Source organism: Streptopelia decaocto (genome assembly GCF_964273445.1).
Source record: "Streptopelia decaocto genome assembly, contig: HAP1_SCAFFOLD_50, whole genome shotgun sequence".
NCBI lineage: Eukaryota > Metazoa > Chordata > Aves > Columbiformes > Columbidae > Streptopelia > Streptopelia decaocto.
Window position 1 is genome coordinate 825,820 of NW_028115722.1, and position 20,226 is coordinate 846,045.

At 48.0% G+C, this 20,226-nt stretch overlaps 1 protein-coding gene across 1 annotated transcript; it reads right to left on the reverse strand.

Moving 5' to 3' along the window:
* Positions 1–511: 511 nt before the first annotated feature.
* LOC309452639 (olfactory receptor 14A16-like) lies at positions 512–1,688 on the reverse strand (the record flags this gene model as incomplete). The annotated part of the gene is made up of 1 exon (XM_082077284.1): positions 512–1,688. The coding sequence occupies one exon, from the start codon at positions 1,686–1,688 to the stop codon at positions 723–725; it is 966 nt and encodes a 321-aa protein (XP_081933410.1). The 3' UTR covers positions 512–722.
* Positions 1,689–20,226: the final 18,538 nt, after the last annotated feature.

Below are 20,226 nucleotides of genomic sequence, written 5' to 3' on the forward strand. Positions count from 1 at the left end.
ATCTAACATAAAATAAAAACAAACAAATAACCCCCACAGCACCACCACCAAAAAAACAACCAGTAAACCTACCAACCAAACCCCAAGATGTAAAAAGGAGGACCCTGAGAACTACCACCCACTCAGCCTCTCTTCTGTGCCTGGAAAGGTCAAGGAGCAGATCCTCCTGGAAGCTCTGTTGAAATGTATGGAACACACAGAGGTGATTAGAGACAGTTCACAAGGCTGAACCAAGGGTAAATCGTGCCTGACTAAGCTAGTGGACTCCTCTGGAGTGACTGCATCAGCAGACAAGGGAAGAGCTATGAATGTCCTCTATCTGGGCTACTATAAGACTTTCCATGCAGCCCCCACCAAAAAATTTCTGAGATCTTGGTGTGATGGATAGATGGATAAGGAACTGACTGGATGGCTGTGTCAAAAGAGTAACAGTCAATAACTCATGTTCATGTGAAAACAAGAATGAGCAGTTTCTGTCAATTGTCCATTCTGGGATGAATACTGTTTAATATCTTAATAAATTATATACACAGGACACCCTCAGCAACTTTGCAGGTCACAGAGTCATAGAACATCACCAGCTGAAAGGGATCCATATATATCATTAAGTCCAACTCCCTGGTCCTTGCAGGATGACCTAAACCATATGACTAAGAGCATCCTCCAGATGCTCCCTGAACTCTGACAGGTTTGGTGACATGGAGACAGTGAGATGAGTTATGTTATGTGTCATATGTTGAAGAACATGGACACTTTGTAGCTTCTGGCAGGCATCCAGTCGCCAGTTTCCACACTGCATCCTGGAGCTCCTTGTTCCTCATGCTGTAGATGAGGGGGTTCACTGCTGGAGGCACCACTGAGTACAGAACAGACACCACCAGATCCAGGGATGGGGAGGAGAAAGAGAGGGGCTTCAGATAGGAAAATATGACAGTGATAAAAAACAGGGAGACCACGGCCAGGTGAGGGAGACACATGGAAAAGGCTTTGTGCCGTCCCTGTTCAGAGGGGATCCTCAGCACGGCCCTGAAGATCTGCAAATAAGACAGCACAATGAACACAAAACACCCCAAATAGACAATAGCAATAAACATGAGAAGTCTAAATTCCCTGAGGTAGGCATCTGAGCAGGAGAGCTTAAGGATCTGGGGGATTTCACAGAAGAACTGGTCCACAGCCTTGCCCTTGCAGAGTGGCAGTGAAAATGTATTGGCTGTGTGCAACAGAGCATGGAGAAACCCACTGGTCCAGGCAGCTGCTGCCATGTGGACACAAGCTCTGCTGCCCAGGAGGGTCCCGTAGTGCAGAGGTTTGCAGATGGCAACATAGCGGTCGTAGGCCATGATGGTGAGAAGAAAGTACTCTGCTGAAATGAAAAACACATACAGAAAGAGCTGTGCAGCACATCCTGTGTAGGAGATGGCCCTGGTGTGCCAGAGGGAACAAGCCATGGATTTGGGGAGAGTAGTGGAGATACACCCCAGGTCAAGGAGGGAGAGGTTGAGGAGGAAGAAGTACATGGGGGTGTGGAGGTGCTGGTCCCAGGCTATGGTGATGATGATGGTGCCGTTGGCCAGGAGAGTAGCCAAGTAGGTTCCCAGGAAGAGCCAGAAGTGCAAGAGCTGCAGCTCCTTTGTATCTCCAAACTCCATGAGGAGGAACTGGGTGATGGAGCTGCTGTTGGACATCTTCTGCCGCTGGTCATGATGACCTGTCCAAGTAGGAAAAGACAGTGAGCAGTTAGGGCAGAGTTCTTTGATGGAAATCTATTCAATGTCTCATGGAAATCCCCTAGACTGCCTTGGCCCTTTCATGTCCCTTTTATGAGCTCTGCTCTGTGCTGACTGACTGTGCCTCTGGGAGCAGGGGGCTCTGCTGTGGACACACAAGTATCCCAATGCTCCTGTCAAGGCAGGAACGACAGGGACAGACAGACAGGTACTCAGGAGTTTCTCTTCTTTAGCATCACACTTCCAAGAGGACTCAGCCTGAAACCTCACGACCCTGGGGGCAGATGCTGTGCTGGGTGTGAGACCTGGGAGCTGCTCCAGGAAAGTGTCTGCACTGTGGGGTATGGCAGGGACATGCCTGAATTTCGTCTTCCAACAGCATTTCTGTCAGAAGCTCCTTCTCTGTCTCTACTCATGTCTCTGCTGTCTGGAGCTGTCCCTGCCAGGAGCTGCTTCTCTCTCCCCATGTTTCGTCCCTGTTTGTGCTCATAGTCCCCATCTCACTTACTGTCTGCTCAGCTCTGCCCTGCAGACCCCCCTGGCAGTGGGGCCCTGACCAGAGGCATCTCTTTATGGGCAGCGATTCAGCGGGATTCTGAATCCTAAAGAGACCTGGGATCTGAGTGCCTTCTCCAGAGGAGAAGAATAAACTATTAACTCCAACTGCACTCTGAGCCAACCAAGAGCAGAAATCTCAAAGCACAGACTCCTTCCCTTTTAGATAATCTCCATTTTGACCTTCTTCTTGAAAAGTTCCCTTGGAAATACCCTGGGGGTGATTTGGAGCTGTGAGCAGTGCTGTGCCATGCAGCACCCTCTGAACAGCAGGACCCTGCCTGCTCTGACAGGGGTTGCCCCTTCTACCCACAGCTTCTCCCCACAGCACCATGGGGATCTCCCAGGCAGGCTGAGTGCTGGCAGGCGGCAGAGTCCCTGCCCAGCACACAGTCCTGGGTTGCAGGGACCCTGCTCTGCAGGACAGCCCTGGGCACCCATCCTGCACGCCCAGCTTCACACTGCTGCAGCCATCTCTTGGAGAAGGCAGTTGTTATGCCTTTCTCCTCTCATGGTGCAGCAGGGAAGCCCTGCTCCAGAGGGTGTCCTCCTTCTCCACACCAGACCAGTCAAGACAGTCATCTTGACAGGTCCTATCAGCCATGGGATGTACCAGCTCTAGAAGATCCCTCCAGGATGCTGATCTGAATTTCCCCACTCCCACTGACTTACTGTGTCAAAAGTTGTGAAGGTTTCTCCATGAACAAGAGATCACCTTTAAGCTCTTCCTTTCTCACTCCTCTCCCCTCGGTGCTGCAGGCAGTGCCCTCAGCCCTGCTGCGCTTTGCAGAGGAGCTGCTCCTGGGCAGAGCTGTCTCTTTACAGTGCTACCTGGTTGTCACGAGCTCCCTCCATCCCAGAGCCCAGCCCAGCTCAGCAGCAGAGGAACAGCCCAAGGGGGCACTTTCTCTTGGCCCTCTGGGCTCCCTCCAGGTGTCCCTGGGGCTCCAGGAGAACCTGCTGTGAAACAGGCTGAAGTCACTACTGATGCTCCCTCCCTCAGCTGGGGAGAAACTCTGATTCCCAGCAGTGTCAGTTCTCCTCTCAGAGATAGAGTTACTTCTAAAAATTCCTTTTTTTTTGTGTTGTTATCAGACCGGACACCCAGACAATGACAGGCAGGGATCTGCTTTACCATTTCTGAGGGGAGTCAGCTCTGTCAGTTAAAGTATCTCATCCTGTGTTTCTACTGTTAGTGCTGGAAGTGGACTCAGCTCTCTGCCACAGCTGCCACAAAGCCCTGAGAGCTGGGATTCCTCTTGCTGCTGTTCAGATGTGCATTAAATAGGCACCTGTATGTGAGCTCCTTGTCTCAGCTTCCATGGTAAGTAATGAAGATGTAGGTCAGGAGTGAGTTGTTCAGATGAAATACCTGGTGACTTTGGAGGTTCCAGAGGTTGTCCAAGCTTGTTCATCCCACTGGCACTGTCCTTATTTATTATTTGTTTGTCAGCCGATGCTGCCATCTGACCAAAAGTTTCTCTCCATCTTTTCCATCAGCTGAGTTGACTAGATTGCCATTGACTATAATGATGGTTTTCATCTACACATCACCTAATCAAATTCCAGGCAGTTACACTATTTAATGCCCAACTAGAGGCCTGTAGTGCTAGGTGAGATGCCAAGGCTCTCACACATATCTACATGGAGCTGGCAGGCACAGCACAGTAAAGCCATTCCCACTCAGAGCGAGTGTGTGACAGACACCCGGACAGTATTTCACAGAGATTCGTTGCCTTTGTGCGAGCCACTGATGGCCACCACTGCAGTGTGGCATGTCTGTCCGTTCTCTAGGCAGTAGATGTAGGGCTGTCCAGGAACATGAGGGCCATCACACTGGGCTCTCCACTTGTTTACCTAAATTCTCAAACTGCTGTTTTTTCTCTCTACCACCTCATACTCACCCCCTTGAAAATACAGTCAAGCAACAGATAAACCATTTTCACAGTGGGCCATTCAGCAGCAGCTTGTCATTCCTGAAGATCAGTGACACCTCTGCCAAAATCCCTCAGAGGCAGCAGAGCCACCACTGAAGTAAACCAGGTTCTTTCCGGGGTTGCACTTGCCAGCCCTGTTTGTCTGTGGCCATGGGTACAGCAGGGGTTGCTCACTCTCTTGGCATCCACTTTCAGCTTTAGATTTCCATCTGCCGACCACTCCATCATGTCTCGGGTCAGAAGCAAAGCCTTTGAACAAACAGGGTCTTAGACACTTGGTACGAGTTTTCTTTATAAGTCCGAGCTTTGCCTGGAGGCACACCTGATGTGCTACAGCCAAAGTGTGCACCAATGCCCTCAGCCCAGGGCACAGACAAGCTCTGTGAGCCCTTGTAGGTGAGGATCAGAGGGGAGTCCAGCAAAGGTGAAAGTGTGGTAGGAGACAAGGAAACCACATCAGCGTGGGAAAACAGCCATAGACCTCTCTAAGCCATCTGGGAAATCACTGAACGTATAAGCCTGGGCCTTGCTGGGGACTTCAATAACCCTGGCATTTGTTGGATGGAGAACACAGCAGGACGGTGATGAAGCTGGTGAGGCACCTGGAGCACAAGTCTTATGAGGAGCAGCTGAGGGAGCTGGGGGTGTTTAGCCTGCAGAAAAAGAGGCTGAGGGGAAGCCCTATGGCTCTCTGAAACTGCCTGAAAGGAGATTGTAGCATGAAGGGTGTTGGTTTCTTCTCCCAAGTAGCAACTGATAGGACAAGAGGAAATGGCTGCAAATTGAGCCAGAGATGGTCCAGATTGGATATTAGGAAACATTTCTTCATTGAAAGGGTTGTCAGGCATTGAAACAGGCTGCCCAGGGCAGTGCTGGAGTCACCACATCTGAAGGGGTTTAACAGACATGGAGATGAGGTTCTTAGGTTCAGTGCCAGTTTTCGGTTAATGGTTGGACTTGATGATCTGAAGTGTCTCTTCCAACTGAAACAATTCTATGATTCAATGATTCTGTAATACAGAGAAGTTCTCAGAAACACTGCTAGGTATTGCAGAATCACAGCATGGTTGAAGTTGGAAGGCACCTCTGGAGATGATCTAGTTCACCTCCTCTGGTCAAGTGGGGTCAGCTACAGCAGGTTGTCCAGAGCCACACTGGGCCTTGAATATGGGAACTCCACAACTTCTCTGGGCAGCTTGTCCAGTGATCAACATCCACACCTTAATTAAGTGCTTTCTGCAGTTTAGGTACAATTTCCTCTGTTTTAGATTGTGCCCTTGCTTCTTGTCCTGTCACTGGGCACCACTGACTATGGTCTCATACCTCCCTCAGCCTTTTCCATGTCCTACATAACCAGGACTCCGGGCCTATTTATCACTGGCCCCATGTTTTCCCTTGCCTTACTCTTGCTGTTGATGTTCTTTTAGAATCCTCTTTTGTTGCTGTTCACATCCCTTCCAAGGTTTAGCTGTCAGTGGGCTCTGGCTTTTCTCGCTTCACATCTCAATGCTTGGGAAGTTGCCATCGCTACCGTCCAGAAGCCTTCTAGATAGCTTGTGCCCGGCTGTGTTTCACAATGATGTCAGCCCTGTTGCTCTGTCCACTAACTCATTTGTTCTCACCTCTTCCCAGGCAGAGATCCATGCATTTTTGTGGCTGTCTCTCATGAAGAGCAACTCCTCCTCATCTTCACCACTTGTCCTTCTGAAGAGCCTCTATCTATCCATCACAGCACTCCAGCTATGTGACCGGTGTACCACAGCTCTGTTACCCAGATGAGATTGTGTCACTGTAATTACACGCAGACTTCTAATGCCTCTTGTTCATTCTCCACACTGCACGCATTACTGTGCAAGCACTCAAGGGACGTGACCAGTCATTTCTCAGAAAGGGCAGGAGAGCATTTCTATGCTGCTGTCCTATAGGGACCTCCTTATTTATGTTCATACATTTGATGTGATTCCTCCTCAGCTCTGTTCTGTTGATTGCTATGTCCCTTCTGTTTTCATCATGCAAAACCCTTTCCTTGTCAACAGCATCCACCACATTATCACACAATTATTGGTCATGTGTCCTTCCCCCAGTCTTTCCCTGTTTAATGACAGCCTGTTGACAAAGACACTTCAGCTTCATTTTTCAGGTGAATCCCATCTCTTCCAAGCAGTTGTTGATCCTCAGAGAGGGTCTCATGGTCATAGAAACCCCGTTGCTGACACAGGTCACACAACCAATTAGCTACGTGCAGGATCTGTCTGCTGCTCAGAACTTTTCCCCTAACCAGCAGGACTGAGACAACCACCTGTGTCACCAAAGCTTTGAACGTTCTGTCTAGAACCATGTAGTCATGCTTGATAATTTCCAGGTCTCCTGAGGCAGTGTCAGTGGTGCTCATGTGAATGAGCAGCAGGGAGGAATAATCAAAGGACTGTAAAATCTTCAGCAGCCTCTCAGCAATGCACCCTCTGTTCAGGGACAGCTAACAGAGCTCCTTGGAACATGATAGAGGTTCCTCTCTCAGGAGGTCTCCTCTGACAACACTTAAAGAAGATGGAGCCAAACTCTTCCCTGTCGTGTCACATGGGAGAATGACGTCCAATGGACAAAAGCTGAAATAAGTGAGGAAAAACTGTTTACTCATGAAGGCAGTCGAACCTTGGAGCAGGTAGGCCAGAAAGTTTCTGCAATGTCAACATTTGGAAGTTTTCAAACCCAGAATGAATAAATTCCTGAGCAGGAATGATGTGATGTGATGTGACGTGACATGACGTGACGTGACGTGACGTGATGATGTGATAGATAGATGCTGTGGGCAGGAGGTTGGCCTAGAGAGCTCCTGAGGTCCCACCCAGCATGAGTGAATGCATATCTCCTTCCATCACAGGTCATCCCTTCCCCACAGTAGGTAAAAAGCTCAGCTTTTCCACAAGTGTGAAAGTAGGTCAGATTTAAGTTACCTTGGCTCATCTGTTTCTTTCCTGTCCCACACCAGCCACTGCTGCTCCAATGAAGAGCTGCTTGGTACGTACTGGCAAACAGCCTCGATCACCCCTGTTGCTTACATTCCATTTTCTTTTCCTCTCTTTTCATCCATCCAAGTTCTTTGCTGTCCTGTTTTTGTTAAAAACAAGTTTCTCTTTTAGTGAATTTTCCTTTCAGCTGAAGTCTTCTTACTAACTGCACTTCTCTGAAAGCTAGATTCATGTTTTAGTAGACATAGCAATGGAGTGCAAGGCCACAGAATCACGCTGATAAGGATGCACGTCCTGCGAGAGGGGCAAGGAGGAGCGAACTGAACAGGTGACTAAAACTGGCCAACTAAGTATTCCATCCCATTCACATGATACATCATATAAAAGTGGGAATCCTGAGGGTCCTGGCCCTCTTGGACTCTGGCCGGCATCTGGGAAGGACCCTGCCAGTTGTCCCTGCAAACTGACGCCTAGTGATCAACTGAATCCAGTTGCAGGATCCAGCCCAGGACTTCCAGGTGTCTCCTGCAGCTGCCGGAGCAGTTCTTTGCTGGGATTTTCAAGATTGGTTTTGTATATTTTGTATTATTTTCTCTATTTTATTAGTAGCATTAGTAAAACATTTCTAATTTTTTTCCAACTCTTCTCTCTGTCCTTCTTTGCCTTCCAATCACCTGTACTTCGTGGGGAGGGGGAGCTAAGGGGGCTAGTGGGGGTGAGGGGGTTAAAGCATCTGCCACGGTTTATTGTCGCCCTGCAATCAAACCTTGACATTCTCTTTGATGGTTTTTGTTCCAGCCCATACAAACAGTCCACTTCTGTTTGCTCTTTCCTCACTGGCCCTGCCTTCACTTGCTCTGCAGCTGTTTCTGAGATAGTCAGCATAATTAATCCTGTGATGGAAGGAAATTCCTTTGAAGTAGAACAACCTTTCAGCATTTGTAGTGCCTCACAACTCCTCCTGCTGTTGTCTTGTGAGAGACACCACCATCAGGGTAAGACATCTGCACACAGGCATTAACTGCTGACTAAATGGATCTTCGGTCCCAGGAGACCCTGAGAAGCAGAAGTCTTTTAAAGTTTACAAGGAGAAGTGGCTGGTGCTCCTGGTGGGAAGAATAAGCCTGTCCATCAGAGCCAGCTGGGCCCTGATTCGCTGAGCAGTGAAGATGAGGAGAAGGGCCTGGGCACTGTGAGGGATGCCGTATGGCCAGTGCTGCATGTGCACCATGAACAAGGCCAGCTGCATACGGGGCTGCATGAGGAAGAACATGGCCAGACAGACATGGCAAGTTATCATCCCACTAACTGAGCACTGGTGTTACAGCCTCTGGACTAGTGCGTCCCTCTCTGGGGCTTCTTCTTCTAGACAACTGAGGATGAAAAGGAGAGTGTCCAGAAGACGTCTGCAAAGATGGGGCCCATGGCCGCTGTGGGCAAGATGAGAGATCTGGGAATGTTTTACATAGCAAACTAGAATTATGGAATCATAACATCATAGAATCGTTTACATTTGAAAAGACCTTACAGATCATAGAGTCCAACCTTTAAGCTAACGCAGCCAAGTCCACCACTAAATCATGTCCACATCTCCACATCTTTTAAAAACCTCTCCAGGGATGGTGACTCCACCACTTTCCTGAGCAGCCTGTTCCAATGCCTGGCAACACTTTTCAGAAATTTTTTTTTCCTAATATCCAGTCTAAACCTCCCCTGGCAAACTTGAGGCCATTTCCTTTCATCCTATTGCTTGTTACTTGGGAGAAGAGACCATCACCCTCCATACTACAACCTCCTTTTGATACAGGGAATTGACAATTAACTAATTAACACTTAAAGAACTAACAATTAACACTCACACTGAAAGAACTGACCCTTTAACCCACATCACTATTGCCTAGCCTTGCTTAACTCTGTGTAACTTATTGTGTGAGAAACAGGACTTCACTGATGCCTTGCAAAGATAATAATCCTTGGGTGCATCCTTGGTGCACCCTTGGGTGAACTAGATAATACAAACTTGGGCACAGGACAGGAGACACACCAGTTCAAAACAACTCAGCAGGCTGAGACCTGACCAGCTCATCACACTGGACCAAAATGACCGTGTACACAGAAAGAAGACCCAGGTTTACGATCACTGTGCAGCTGCAACCAGGAGGAGCCGGAGATGGAGACTGAGGAAATAGTCTCCCAGAACTCATTGTAATAAGAACCGCCTTCTTGGGGCAGGTTGTGAACATGTATAGGTGTTCCTAAAACTTTAATGAATATGTAACACTTTACTGCATTTAACCAAGCTCACAGCTACTGTAATTTTACACACGTATTAGGTGAAATGATTCCCCGTGTGTCCGGCATCGTAAATAAATACACCACCATGGCCCGGTCCCGGCGAAGCAGGAGCCGCAGGCAGAGCCGGCGCCGCCGCTGCAGCCTGAGCCAACACCAGAGCCTCTCCCGCCACCGCTCTGGGGACAGCTGGCGCCGGCAGCACAGGAGGAGCCGCCACCGGCAGGGACGCGGCACCGCTCAGCCCGCCCTTGCACCGGGCTTCTGCGGAAACACTGACCCCGACAGTCCCGGCCGCCGCGGCCGCCGCCATGCTGCTGCAGCACTGCAGCCCTGGCTCCAATAAAGCTGCAATGATGGCACAAGGGTGTGCGTGTCCTGCTGTCGTGTCCCATGGGTGGGTGTCTGTGTCAGCTGGGTGTGTGTCCCATGGGTGGCAGGTCCAGGACCAGCACACGTCCCCATGGATGGAGACACCCCGGCCTGGCTGCTCCTCTGCTGGCCCTGAGCCCCAGATCCATGTCCCAGCCCATCTCCACATCCCAGCCAATCTCCATGTCCCCAGCTCATCTCCATGTCCCAGCCCATCTCCTTGTCACAAACACATCTCCATGTCCCAGCCCATCCCCATGTCCCCAGCCCATCTCTCTGTCCCCAGCCCATCTCCATGTCCCGGCCCAGGGACAGGCAGCAGCTTTTGTTCACTTTGGGTCACTTTTGCTCACTTTAAGCGTGGCCATTTGAGGACCCAGGGGGTATTTGAGAGCTCCCCACTGCAGGTCCCCAGCTGAGCAGCATCATTGTCCCCTTGTCGCAGGACACCAGCACTGTCCCCATGTCCCAGGCATGCTGCCTCCACCCAACACAAGCCCTGGAGCTCCGTCTGGCCATGGCACCTCCACAGGGTTCCCAAAGCACTGCTGGCTGCCCCCCACCCTGCCTCTGCGGTCAGAGGGACACCAGAGGGGTCAGCTCCTCCTGTTCGCTATGGGGCCAGGTGTCTGTTTTGGGTGGGGGATGCTGCTGGGCGCATGAGGGGCTGGGACAGAGCTGGGGACAGAGCTGGGGACAAAGCTGTCCCTGCGGTGGGGACCGTGACGCTGGGCAAGGGGACAGTCACAGGGGAGCAGGAGGGACATGGAGCTGCTTGTCACAGTGGTGCCCACATCCCCCACCCCAGCAAGGACACTGCGCTGGTGGGGACAGGGACTTCTTATTGAGCAGCAGGAGCGGGGGCCATTGTCACGTGGGAGTGTGTGATTCCATGATCAAATCATCAGTAGGACACCTGCTGGGCTCTGTATGGGGTAGATGAGGAAGCAACAAGCCCTTGGAGTTGTAAGGATTTGCTGTGCTCTCATGTAACTCAGTGGAAGAGACAGAAGCCACAGTCAAGAGGACAAGGGTCTCAGTTCTGCTGAGGCATCAAACCCTATTAAGGCCATTGGCCATCCCCACCACAGCTACACTGTATGGGAATGCAGCGCACGATTGCCGAGGAGGTTAGCTAAATGTAAATATGCTCAAGGGACTTGCACCTGTCTGTAGAAAAAGCACAGACATCACACTAACTGTTCTACTGACCCTGTGTGCTTTATGAGCAGAACTTCTGTGTTAGATAACACAGGCCTGTGAGAAACTCTGGGCACCTTATCACTGTGTCTGAGATTCCTGCTTTGTTGTGAGACAGAGCGGGAGGCTGCGCCTGCCTGAAGCCGTGAAATACAGGCGAGCTCAGCAGGCCCAGTGACCTTCCAGCAGGGCTGGACTGACCAGCGCCTGCGTCCCCGCTGCTGTCACCTCTGCTGGGAGCTCAGGTGCGGCTTCGGAGATCCCCCAGAAGAGAGGGAACTACAATAAAACTTGCTCTTTGCAATGCATTCATGGCCTCTGGCTCTTCTTGTGACATGCCTGCATATTTGTACACATACACTGCTTGCTTACAGCACAAAGCTGTGCTTCTCTGAGGATTTTTCAAGGCCTGTGAGTTCCCCACAATCCGTTTGGTTTCTCCCAAAGCCTTCCTAATGCTCATTTAATTCCCAAGATTTCCATGCTATAGACATGCTATAATTCAGTTCCACATCCTAGCACTTAAAAGCACATCCTCCTTCTTTGCTGCCTCAAAACCAAAACCTATTTCACTTCAGCATGAGACCCTCCGATATTTCATTTCTACTTCCTGCCTTTAACACACTCACTGCTACACTTACACTGCTCTCTTCCCGCATGCCCACATGTCTCACAAACCCTTCCTCTTCCCCTGCAGTGACGGGACTTCACCCCAGGAGGTGAGTGCATCCTCCAGGCTCATGGATGCTTCCTGAGGTTCACCCAAGTGTAGGAAGTGAAGGAAGGAAAGTGCAAGGTCAGCTCATGTGGATGACTGAGTGCAGCCACCCCAGCAGTGGACAATCCCCATCTGCCAGGCTGAGGCCTGCACACAACATGGAAACACTTGTTATCACCCTTGGTTTGCACAGGAGGTGCCTTCCTTCCTGCAATCTGCCCAGGACAGTCCCCTTCCTCAACCTCCACCCACAGGCCTCAACTCTTTTCCATTGCTGGTTTCAGATGTGGTTTTGAGGCTCCACTGAAGCCATCAGCCATGCCCTTGTTTCTCACTGACATCCCCAAACATCTCTTCAGACCTACACATGGCCAAGCACTGCTGCTAAGGGTCTCTTGCTCTTCAGAGGCAGCCTTGAGTGTTTTGGATCTCTTATAAAACATTGTCTTTTTATGACCCTCTGTGTGGAAAAAGTAGTCACAGAAAAGCACTAAATATGTCTAAATCGATGCCGAGTGATGTCCCGGTAAGATCCAGGTGAGCGACCCTCATACCTGTGGCTTCCTGGCAAGAAGTCTGTCTGGAGAAGGGGACCCAGCCTCTGCCACTCTCTGGAGAGGAACATGAGCCGTGTCCACGCAACATGGGGACAGTTAGTGTGACTTTTGCAAGACCATCCTTTATCTGAACCACTTTGGATGTGTGATTCAGGATGAGATATCATGCCTTGTTGCCATTGCCCTGAGTCGCTACTACAAAAACAGGGTGCTATTTTTTTATTTTCTTTTTCATAGATCCAGCCACTTTTAGACAGATCACAGAAACACCTGAGGGATTATTGATGCATTATCACCCACCAGCTTTTCATCTCAGGAAATGGGATGCCAGAGACCACGAGCAGGTTGTTTTGGGCACTGTCATGGGATCTGGGAAACTGAAGTGTCCTCTCTTCTCCCTCTCTCCTGGACACCTAAACAGGAATCACACTTCTCTGGAAAAAAGCTTAGGTGTTCCCAGGAACCTCAGGAGACGTGGTACAGTGATTCCTGGGTTTAAGAAGCTCATCAGATGTCTTGTCTCTTTTCCTTCAATTGTGACTTCAATGCCCGGCTCATTTGTTGATTCCGTACATGGATGCTGACATTTACTGATCAACCTGCTCTGAAAGAATTGACATGGTAGGCTGTTAGTTTGGGAGGGTATAGAGAGTAAAAGAGAAGAAATTTGCTTTGAGCACATGAAAAGGGAAGCCCAGGATGTGGTCAGAGTTTGTTGTTGTTGTCAGTTTTGTGTTTCTGTTGTCTTTAGTTCTGCCTTTTTTTTTTAACCTTGATGATGTTATCCACAAAGGAATGTGGACAACCCATTTCAACTTGATTATCTACTTCACTAGTGTGACCCTGTGACTATGTGAACATGGGGCTCTACTCTATCTTTAGTTAAAAAAAATATAAATGTACATGCAGTTACTTGTCTTTCTGACCTAAAACCTTCCCTGGTGAAAATGCAATGGGGCAGTCCTGGAGGTGCCCTCCTACCAGGAATGGGGAATGTTCCCATCCCTTAGAAAATCCTTCTCTCCCTCATGACCTGCATGGTGTTTTTGTTTGGGAAAACCCTCATTATTGTGCAGGTGTCGGCAAAACAGCATTTTCACATCCAAACAAAGCTCTCAAGGAGGCAAAGTCAGAAACAAAACTTCAAAGCTCCTTGAAGTGTTAATGGGCCCCACTGAGGCCTGTTCCTGACAAAGGCTCCCCAGGGATCCGTTGGAGGCTGTGATGACAGGTGGGCCAAGGCCCTGTGCAGGTGGCTCTGATGCTGAGGAACTCCTTGGTCTGCTTTCTGAAGCAGAAAGGAGACCCATGAGCTCCAGGCAATGGGAAGGGGGATCCTGTCCCTCACACACGGCTCAGGGCTCTTCCTGGGACCGTGGGATGTGGGTGTGCAAGGCCCAGGGAAGGACAACACTGGTACAACAACTTCCAGCTTCCCCATGGGGCTGAGAGGAGGCAACGAGGCCGCAGTGCCATGAGGACTATAATAAGTGATGGTCAAAATTATTATTGTTGAACAAATCGAGTGGGACTTAGTTATATTATGCATATTGTTAAGCACCCCCCCCTGCCCAGTGACTCATCATTCTCGAGGCTAGAAACCAGCAGTGTCTGGAATCTTCCACGGCAACATCTTCCACGGCAACATCTTCCACCAATCCGAGAGCTGCTGGATGCCCGCGAACAGCATCAACCAATGCGTGAACACGTGTATAACTTATATAAGCACCTGCAAAGAGTGGAGGGTGTGCCCGGTTGGCAGAACTAAGTTTCCCCCGGTCACCCAGCTCTTTTTTGCCTAATTACCGCTTGCTGTAATTCGCTTGTTTAATAAAATTAATTGATTGGCTCAAAAACTCGACTTCATTTATAACAAGGACAACATGTTTTCTCATTGGCCTCAGTGGCAGAGACAACTGCCATGGCCAAGGTGACAGAGACCTGGGTTCTGTGGGTCCCTTCCAGCCTTACAGCGCCCTTTCCCATCTCCACCACAGGCTGTTCTACACGGTGCTACCCCTGCCCCTCTTTCCCTGCAGGCTGCAGACACCCATCTCACTTCCCCACCTGCTCTCACCCCAGCATTTCTGCACCTTCACTGATGTGTCTGCACCCTCACTGGCGGTTCTTTGGAACACAAAACATGGGCTGATCCAGACTACCTCTGGGTCACCTCTTGCCCCACAGCACTGCCCTTCCAGTGACATTTCTTCCTCCTGATATTCAGTCTCTATCTTCCAAGTTGCTTTTCTTGCCTTTTTTTCTCCCTCTCCTTCATTTCATTTTCCCACTACCATTGAAAGCTCGACTATCTCAGAAACTGCCCTTCAAGCAGGGAACCCAACCTGTCAGGCTTCTTGTTGTCTTTCACCTCACCACACAGAAGTAACCTCACCGTGATCTTGTAAAACCCATTGTAACAAGCAGTTCTGAGGAATGTTTGTTCATTAAAGCTCCTGGAGATGTTTGTTTGAGGTCTGAGAAGTGATTGTATGCTTACTGGCTTTGTTCTGCCTAATAAATAACCAAAGTAAGGTGACCGAAACTGGCTACACAGCAGTCTTTGCTTATTGCCGGATTCTAAATAAATTCTTGTTATTTACAAGATTGAGTCAAAATTTATTACAATTTGGTGCCATGACTCGGATGAAGGATATTCGGCGGCGATCCTTTTTGAGGGAGGTGCCCCGCTTCTTTTTCTAGTGGCCCTTGGAGGATTTTGTCGCCACCCTTCACCGACGAACCTTCTAAATTGCAATAAGCAAAGTAAATGCCGGCAGCCCCTTAAACTTTGTGCACGAAGACCCCGAGTGAAGACGCAGGACGCGTGAGTATAGGCCGGATTTCCACTCGGGTTGGGGCTGGGATTCCCGGGGTACGACGACTGAGACGTCCAATTGCGGACGAAGCGAGTGCGGACCCTCCAGTAGTACAGTTCTCGTAGCCCGCGAGGGAGCGAGTCAAGAACGAGGGGAGCGTGAGTGAGTGTACCCTGGAAGATGGGACAGAAGAAAAGTAGACCTTCTGGTCCCATGGGTGGGGATTCGCAAGCGATTCCTCAGGATAGTCTACTAGGATTAATGATCAAATATTGGAACAATTTACCCCTCTAGGCGGGGTAAGAGTAAAATAAAAATGATACACTATTGTATGGAAGTTTGGGGCAGTAAGGAAATCCGTAAGGACCACCTGTTTTGGCCAGTATTTGGATCCTCTGAGGATTGGATTTGCCAAGCCCTGAATCTTTATGTTAACTCAAAGGAACCATTTAGTCAAGAGGAGAGTGATTATGCACGCTTATAGATAGGGTCAGAAACTAGGATCAATCTGTATCCCTTAAAAGAAAAGGGGGATGAGAAGTACGATAAACGAAGAAACAAGCGGCATGAGGAAGAAATTCCCGTAACACCCCCACCTTATGTGCCGCCGCCACCACCCCGGTGTTGGCCCCTAGTCCAAATGCTCCACCACTGGCACCGAACCTGGAGGAAATTAATCTTAGTCAACCCACAGGGCCCGTCACACCTAGTAAAACTAGACAGCAGCAGTACCAGGCGACAGGATAATTATATCCGTTGCGAGAAATTGCGATGGGAGGTCCACAGGTGGGAATGGGGTATATGGCGGTGCCCCTCAATTCCGGAGACGTTAGAGATTTTAAAAAGGAAATGAGGAGCCTTTTAGAGGACCCGCTAGGAGTAGCTGGGCGGGTTGATAAATTCTTAGGACCTAATACATATACGTGAGATGAACTGCAAGCGATCTTGACTCTGTGGATGTGGTAATGGAGTTTTGTGTGTGATAGCCAGTGCTTTTCTTTCTGGCATGCTGGCTTTGTTCTGGCATCTGAACTTGCACAGCTCTGTGATAGGCTGTGTCCCATCTCGGTGTGCTGGATTTGGCTCTTTTGTGTGCACACCGGAGGTTGGGTCCTGGTTTGGGGATGGTATAATTACAAAATGAGAACTGGTTCCATTATTAAAGTACCACCTTGCTCCCCGTTAAGCTGCATCTGTACACATGAGAATAAATTAGTGGGGGAAGTGATTTGAATGTGAAATTCTGAATTAGCTGTATTGAAGTTAGTGTTGTTCTGTGGATAGACTGATTTGGATCTAAAATTAATGTAAGGAATTGATGTTTAATATGTTGTTTTTCTGACGTCTGCAAAGGTAAATGAGACTGAGGAACGTAACTATCGCTGAGGTAATTGGAACTGCATATGAAGTATATTATGACTGGAATTAAATCGAAAAATAAGAAAGCGAAATATCCCAGGCCTGTGTTGTAACATAAATCACAAGCCTGTGCTAAGTTGTAAGATAAACTGAACTTCCCCCGTCCATGTGGCCTTGCCTGTGTCTAAACTGCAGCAAGGAGAGAAAGAAAAATATATATTAAAAAAAAAAAAAAAAAAAAAAAAAAAGAAAAAAGAAAAAGCGCTGCTAGAAGCGGCGGAGGGGGAAGGAGGTGGGGCTAGGACAAGCCGTATGCTTCTCGGGGTAGCCTGACACCTGAAATGGTGCGAGCTCCCCTAGAGAAGTAATAGAAACTGAGGGCAACAAAAAGTAGAAATTTGGAAATGTTGTTAGATGAACTATTGAGGGAAGCTCAGAAAGTGTATGTCAGGAGAGAGGATGAAAAGGAGCGGAGGACTGTACGAATGATGGTTGCAGCAGTCAGAGAAGGTACAGCTCAGAAATCCAAAGATCGAAGGGCAGAGTATAAGGGGCCTAGTCCTAAGACAAGACCCCTTAATAGCGAGACTACAATGGAACGGGGTGAGACGATAGAATGTTTGTACTGTGGAAAGAAAGGGCACATTAAGTGGAACTGTAGGAAGAAAATGGCGGATGAGAAAATGTTCAAAGCAGAATAGGGGTGTCAGGGGCTCTTTTTGCTGGGGACCCAAAAAGGAACAGAGCCCTTGATAAAATTGAAAGTGGGCCCCCAGCAGCAAGAAATTGAATTTCTTGTCGATTCCGGGGCAGAGCGATCTACCATACAAGCCTTGCCCAGGGGATGCAAAATATCCTCCGACACCATGCAAGTAATTGGGGCAAAAGGGGAGCCATTTCGTGTTCTTGTTATAAAGGGGGTGATTATCGAAACCAACTCCATAATAGGAGTGGGAAATTTACTTTTAGTTCATGAAGCTGAATATAATCTCTTGGGGCGGGATTTAATAATCGAATTGGGTGTTAATTTAGAAGTAACGGAGAAAGAAATTCGGATAAGATTATGTCCTCTCAGGGTGGAAGATGAGAATAAAATTAATCGTGAAGCGTGGTATACGGAAGATTCAGTAGGGAAACTGAACATAACGCCCTTTAAAGTTAAAATCTCTAGCCCAGAAATACCCATTCGGGTAAGACAATATCCAATATCTGAAGAAGGTCGAAGGGGGTTAAAAACAGAAATAGAAAGGTTGTTAGAAAAAGGCTTGCTTGAACCTTACATGTCTCCCTTTAACACCCCCATTTTACCTGTAAAAAAAAAAAAGATGGGAAATGGAGGCTGGTACATGACCTGAGGGAGGTAAACAAGGGGACTGTGAGTCGATTTCCCGTGGTGGCTAACCCATATACCCTTCTGAGTCACCTAATGATAAGTGGTGTGGTGTGATAGACTAAAAAGATGCCTTTTGGACTTGCCCACTAGATGAGGAAAGTCGAAATTATTTTGCCTTTGAGTGGGAGGACCCAGACACTCATAGAAAACAACAGTTGCGATGGACGGTACTCCCCCAGGGATTTACAGAGTCACCCAACTTGTTTGGACAAGGTTTAGAACAGATTTTACAGGAGTGTGAACGCAGCCCTGAGGCGGTGTTGGTGCAGTACCTAGATGATAGATTGCTAGCCGGGCAGGATGAGGAAGTGGTTAGATAAGAGAGCATAAGATTATTGAATTTTCTTAGTTTACAGGGACTCAAAGTATCAAAAACCAAACTCCAGTTTGTTGAACAAGAAGTAAAATATCTAGGGCACTATTTAAGCAGGGGGACCAAACATTTAGACCCAGAAAGAGTAAAAGGGATCTTGTCATTGCCAGCCCCAAAGTCTAAGAGGCAGATAAGATAAATATTAGGGATAGAAACTAAAATGTCATGGGTAAAGTGTTTGCCCTTAGCACTATTAAATATAAAAATGCAGCCGAGAACAGACCTCGGGATCTCACCTTTCGAGATGTTATATGGTATGCCCTATGATTTAGAAATACCACAGAAACACCGAGAAATAAAGGATTTCCAGATAAGGAATTATCTAATACAGGTACTAAAACGGAGAAAATACCTTTGGGAGAAAGGATTGGTGGTACAATGTCTGCCCTTAGGCATAAAAATACATACTCTAGAACCCGGAGATAAAGTGCTTATAAAAACCTGGAAGAAGGCACCACTAACCCCTCGATGGGAGGGACCGTATGTTGTTCTACTCACTACAGAAACGGCTATTCGGACAGCCGAAAAGGGGTGGACACACGCCAGTCGAGTGAAAGGCTCGATCGAGACCGACGCGTGGACTGCAGAACCCACAGACGACCCTTTAAGGATTAAACTGAGGAATCAATAAATGGACTTGGACTTACCAACCTGTATCGTGCAAGTACAGAAAAACTATAAAGTTGATTATAGATACCCTATTTGTAAGGATTATAAAGTTAAATGTGATAACATAGGTTGCAACTGTTATCCTTTTGTATGCTTTAAATGCACAGTGTGCCAGGAAAACTGGTGGTTGCATTGCCTAGATGGTATTCCCCCTCGAGGGACTTGTGATCAGTGTTATTCAATTGAACAAGAAATTACTGAGTTAACATTAAAACTTAAAGTCTTACGAGGAGAAATCGAGACCGAAGATCCTAGTTGGTGGAACATATATGCCTATGGAATACGACCTGAACAGTTTTATTTCCACCATAATGAGCCAGCTCCTCTGAAATTACACATAGTACAAGTGTGCTGTCGAACCACTGTAAAAGAAATAACGTGCCATTCCCCCTTGGTAAAAAAAAAAAAAAAAAGCTGCAACTGGGAAGCTTACAAGCGATGGTGCAGTTGCCGGAAACATTCGGGGCCTCCTGAAGAATATTCTTGCTGCCGAGAAGACGGTTTACCCCGTGGCTTGAAGCAACCAAGTCGACGGGCGAGGCAGAGGAATAACACAAAGTGGGGGCAAAAACCCGAATGGAATTGTGCGGCGATGTTGGGAGAACTACCCCAGTGCTAGGCAGCACAACAAATTGCAAAATCAAAGCAAGCTGAACCTAGGCAAATGCAAACCCACCTGGTATGCTGTATTAGTATTATTACTAATGGCCAGGAATGGGGAATCAGCACATAGACCATACAAATGGACCCTAATTCAGGTAGAAGAGAGCCGAGTGATTAAAGAGAATATTACAGTAGGATCCCCTAGTTTTTCTGTAACCCTTTGTCAGTTAGCACCTACACAACCATGCTTAGATCAAAAAGGTTATTATGTTTGTGCCTCTTCCAATCCAGGGAAGAGTTACTGCAACTATCCTAATGAGTATTATTGTAGCAGGACCACTGATTCTTTTAATCTTAGTATTAACATTCGGACCTTGTATCTTAAATAAAGTAATAGAGATCGTGAAAGGCAGACTAGAAGCCGCTCACTTGATGTTGATTGAGGCAAAATATGAGAAATTGCATGATCAAAACGACACCTAATTATTAGTATTAAGTGGTCAAGAGTTGCAACGCTTTAACGAACAAAATAAGTAAAAAATAGAAAAGGGGGAAATTGTAACAAGCAGTTCCGAGAAATGTTTGTTCATTAAAGCTCCTGGAGATGTTTGTTTGAGTTTTGAGAAGGGTTTGTATGCTTACTTGCTTTGTCCTGCTTGATGTATTTAGCTAACAAGGGG